The sequence below is a fragment of the Frankliniella occidentalis genome, unplaced genomic scaffold, assembly GCF_000697945.3.
Source record: "Frankliniella occidentalis isolate FOCC.00 unplaced genomic scaffold, Focc_3.1 Scaffold11, whole genome shotgun sequence".
NCBI lineage: Eukaryota > Metazoa > Arthropoda > Insecta > Thysanoptera > Thripidae > Frankliniella > Frankliniella occidentalis.
This window is the reverse complement of record NW_026267141.1, coordinates 2,644,857-2,649,244: the sequence shown is the minus strand read 5'-3', so window position 1 is coordinate 2,649,244 and position 4,388 is coordinate 2,644,857. Positions and strand designations below refer to the sequence as shown.

The following is a 4,388-nucleotide window of genomic DNA, read 5'->3' as shown; positions in this document are numbered from 1 at the left end:
GGGGCCCCTCCCAGCCATGTCACGATGACTGCCGGCTTCTGCTGCAGCATGTACCTGCCAAGTGACCTCCAATTGCTTTCCCCTTAGCCGTTCGACCCCTCTTGTCCTCTCTCGAGTTTTTGATAACATTTTCGGGTACATATTCCAAACGGTCAACCATGCTCAACCATAACCGTTCTTATTTCGGCTGTTATTGTCCTTACCAGAAATTGAAAAGAAAGGAAGAAGTTAACCGTCTCACATAAATACAAGGGGCCGGGCGCTACTCACCTTTCTCCTTCTCTGATGGCCACAGGCAAATCGCTAATATGAGTTATTCTTTCTTTCCAGCAAATCGAACTACCCCACTGTCAGCTTCATACAGGCCATTGCGATGCCCGACAAGTGCCAAGTTTGTGGGAGAAGATGCTCCCCTGCGGCGGGCTGCCAAGCCAACAAAGAGAAGGTCCACGCAGGAAACAACAACAACCCCCATAAGTGCAGTGTTTGTCGCAAGGTATTCTCAACATCAAGCAAGCTGCAGTCTCATTTGCGAACACACTCAGAGAAAATGCGAGAAAAATTGCACTTTGAGTGCTCTTTGTGCTTAAAGACATTCTGTAGTTCCGCAAACCTGCGAGTTCATGTGCGAGTCCACACAGGAGATAAACCATTTAGGTGCAGTGTGTGCGACAAAACATTTTCACAATCGGGCACCCTCCAAAGGCACCAGATTTTACACACAGGTGAGAAACTATTCAAGTGTGACGTGTGTAACGAGTCGTTCGCAACAGCGGAGGCTCTGAAAAGACATTTGCGGCGCCACACAGGAGAGAAACCTTTTGAGTGTGCCGTATGCTACAAGAGATTTTCCACTTCTAGCGCACGGCAGGTGCATCTACGAACCCATACTGGAGAAAAGCCTTTCCAATGCTCGTTGTGCCCGAAGAAGTACTCACAGTGGCCTAATCTGTGGAGACATGCTCAATCACACACCGGAGAAAAAAAATATGAGTGTTCAGTCTGTCTGAAAAAGTTTGCCAATGACTCTTGTCTGCGTAGTCATCTGCGAACTCACTCGGTGAAGGAACTAATCGAGTGCACTATTTGCGACAAAATGATTGATAAGGGAAGTTTAAGAAAGCATCTGCGAACCCACGCAGGAGAGAAACCTTACGACTGCACCGTGTGCCAGAAGAAATTCTCTCTACACGGTAACATGCTAGTGCACATGCGGACTCATACAGGGGAAAAACCATTCGCTTGTTCCTTGTGTCCGAAGAGGTTCTGTGGCTCAGGCGATCTGCGGAAGCATGAGCTAACCCATACAGGAGCAAAACCGTTTGAGTGCACCATTTGTAATAAAAGGTACTGCCGAGGTTCTGTTTTGAAATTGCATATGCAAACCCACACGGGAGAGAAGCCACACGAGTGCAATGTGTGTCATAAAAAGTTTTCCCAACTTCATGGTCTACAGAATCACTTGCAAATTCACTCACGAGAAAGAGAGAAGCCATTCGAGTGCAACGAATGTCACAAGCAGTTCTCAACATCCGGCGAGCTAAAGATCCATTTGCGAACCCACTCAGGAGAGAAACCATTTGCGTGCCCCGTTTGTCACAAGCAGTTCTCTGTCTCTACCTCACTTCGGGTACATTCGCGAACCCACACAGGAGAAAAGCCTTATGAGTGTACCGTGTGCCACTTGAAATTCACTACAACGGGAGCGCTACGGACTCATCTGCGCATCCACACCGGAGAAAAACCATTTGAGTGCAAAGTGTGCCACATGAGATTCACTCAATCTGGAGTTCTGACAAGGCATGTGCGAACCCACGCGAGCGAGAAGCAAACAGAATGCTCCGACCACTAGAGAAAGTTGTCTCGATCGGGGAATATTTGAACCTATTTGCAATATCTTAGGGAGGAGAAACAAATATTTGTCAATCATTTAAAAAGAATGAAGTTTTGGTTTATTTTCCTGTGATAAGCAAATAGAGTAATCATTTGCTTCGTTATTTCGAATGGTTTTGGTTTTTAGTTTTTGGTGTTTGCTGGTTCTGTTTTCAGAAAACTTACAGTTTAAAGAATTTTGTTTCATTTTGTGATAATTATTGTCATCTGTTTTGGTTCTTGTTACGTATGTAATGTAATTTTTGAAAATATATTTGAATAAATAAAGTTTATTTGTTTATCAGCATTTTCGACGCTCTGATGAAAACTCTGTATTTTAGCTCAAATGTGATATTATAGAGCCTGTTTCGCGTATCGCAACTCTACGGCACAGATGCTTTACTTTAAAATATTTTGAATTCACAAATACAAGAGGATATACGTTTTTTCAACAAAATATTGAACCAAAAACGCGGGGAGGGGAGGGGGGGGGCGAGGGCTGATCATCTATTTGCTAGGAAGTGACTAGTAGATTTGTTTGCCCGGCGGGTCGTCGTCGTGACGCAGCGCGTTCACTTGTCTTTGCATCGCGCAAATCAAGGGGAAAGCGTCAAAAGGGTTCGCCTGCTGCAAGTTGCGACTCAGGTGGGCCGCGCGGGTGGAAGAACCCCTGGCAGCGGCACCCTGTGTCTCCGACCCGTCGGCCACGCCGTCGCGCCCCGCTGGACCCGCCATCGGGGAGCGCCGGCCTACGGGGCCGCGGGGCCCTCCTGGACCACTCAGCTGTTATGCCGCTGCGCCCGCTGCGGGCCGCGGCTGGGGCTGGGGCTGGGTCGCGGGCTTGGTCCCCCACAGCGCCCGCCACAGGCCGCAGGGCCCCCACAGGGTCGCCGGGCCTGGCGAGGCCTCTGCTGCTGGCCGGGCGGGGCCGGGATGGCCAAACGCTGGCCGCGTCCGAGGCAGGCGGGCGTAAGGGGTGGCAGCCCTACGGCAGCCCTGCGGCAGCAGGGGCGGAGGCGGGCGGGCGGGTGGCGCCCCGGACGCGGCCCGGGCCAGGCAGGAGCAGGGTATCGATCCGCACGGGGCCGAGCGGAGGCCTCCACGGCGGGGCGGGGCGGGGGTGGTGTGGGGCGAGGCCCTGCGACGCTCAGTCAGCCAGCCGCCATGGCGGCAGCAGCGCCGTCTCGGTCCGTCGTCGTCGTGCCGTTGGCGCCGTTCTCCGTGTGAGGCCTCCAGGACCCCGTCGTGCGGCAGCATGGCCTCGGCGGCCTCGGCCCAGTCGCTGCTGCCCGTGCCCAAGGCGGGCAGGCACCATCGCCACCGCCACCGCGGCCGCCGCAGCGCCAGCGAGGACCCCGTCGACAACATGCGCCACAACATCAACATTAACAACAACAACCAGGACGCCGTCGACGAGAAGACGTCCAAGACGCGGCGCAACGAGCGCGTGTCGCGGCGCAGCCAGCACCACCGCGTGGGCAGCCTGCTGGCCGCCGACCTGGACGAGCAGGACACGGCCGTGGAGCTGCCGCTGCCGCCGCTGCCCGTGCTCAACGACAACGACCTGTACCTGCAGCGCCAGCACGCCCGGCGCACGCTCAGCGCCGCCCCGCGCCTGCAGCACAACAACAACAACATCTACGACCAGGTAGCCGTCGCAGCCAGCGCACCAGAGCGCACCAGAGCCGCCATCTTTGCTGGTTCAGCAACAGCGCGGGGTCGGGCCGGGGGAGCGCAGCTTTTTCGACCCCCCGACTTAGGGGGGCGGGGGGTTGGAGGGGGTGGTTTGGAGAACAGACACTATGGCAGTGCACGGCGCCCCCTCGAGCCGCCTGGCGCGTAGGCAACCCTCCTGGCCGAGGTGTCGCCGTGGTGCCTACGCGAGCCAGGCGGGCGCGGGCGCCATGCCATGGCCGTCCCACAGCGTTCTGGGACTATTCTTATTTTGATGTTTTGGCTCAACATTTGTCTTACCCACTGGTGAAATCGCGACCCCCCCCCAATACCCCCCTCCGAATGCTTTCTATTCCGGCCTAGTTCCAATCGTAAACTGTTTACAACTCTTTCCCCGCTCCCCGCAGCCCCCGCCCCTTCCCACTCCCTTCGGCACTGCAGTGCACCCAGTGGCCGAAGCAGGAGCGCCTGATGTCTCTGTCCACCTCTGAAAAAGGGCGAAAAAACAACGAATTTCTCTCCTATTTTGTTTCATTTTTACGTGTGTCCTACCGTGTTTTCTTACGGACCGTTCTTATCAAAGCTTGCGCTATCCGAATGGCCTAGCTTCGCAGCACGCAACTCGACACGGCATTTATCTCCGCCATGGAACCAGATTTGCATAACACGACTAAACTGATGGTGGTGTTTAGGGAACTTGTATCTTTGCCGTGTATGCGGCCCTGCGGCCCCGCCGCGGCGCTGCGCTGGGGCTTTGCCAACAGCTGCTGGAGGCCCCTCCCCGCCCCGCGCCCTTTCCGTACGGACGAGCTGAACGCTGAACACTCGATCCTTGTACTCCC

The 4,388-nt window shown here is 54.9% G+C and overlaps 2 protein-coding genes across 8 annotated transcripts in view; both read left to right on the top strand.

Annotated features, from left to right (window-relative positions):
- LOC113216638 (zinc finger protein 271-like) overlaps positions 1-2,179 on the top strand; it is an 11,736-nt gene extending 9,557 nt beyond the window's left edge. Inside the window, exon 2 of the mRNA XM_026436405.2 lies at positions 331-2,179. Within this exon, the coding sequence (XP_026292190.2) occupies positions 374-1,852 (1,479 nt within the window). The 5' untranslated portion in view covers positions 331-373 and the 3' untranslated portion in view covers positions 1,853-2,179. The remainder of the gene's footprint in view (positions 1-330) is intronic.
- Positions 1-4,388, top strand: part of LOC113216618 (adenomatous polyposis coli protein) — a 65,328-nt gene that overhangs the window by 44,612 nt on the left and 16,328 nt on the right. For 4 of the 7 annotated variants that reach the window (XM_052277634.1, XM_052277631.1, XM_052277632.1 and 1 more), the window contains exon 1: positions 3,024-3,520. The exons of 2 other annotated variants lie outside the window; for them this stretch is intronic. In XM_052277634.1, the coding sequence (XP_052133594.1) occupies positions 3,128-3,520 (393 nt within the window). In that variant the 5' untranslated portion in view covers positions 3,024-3,127. Of the gene's footprint in view, positions 1-3,023; positions 3,521-4,388 lie in introns of those variants that run through there. One more of the 7 variants, XM_026436365.2, reaches the window with a different exon arrangement.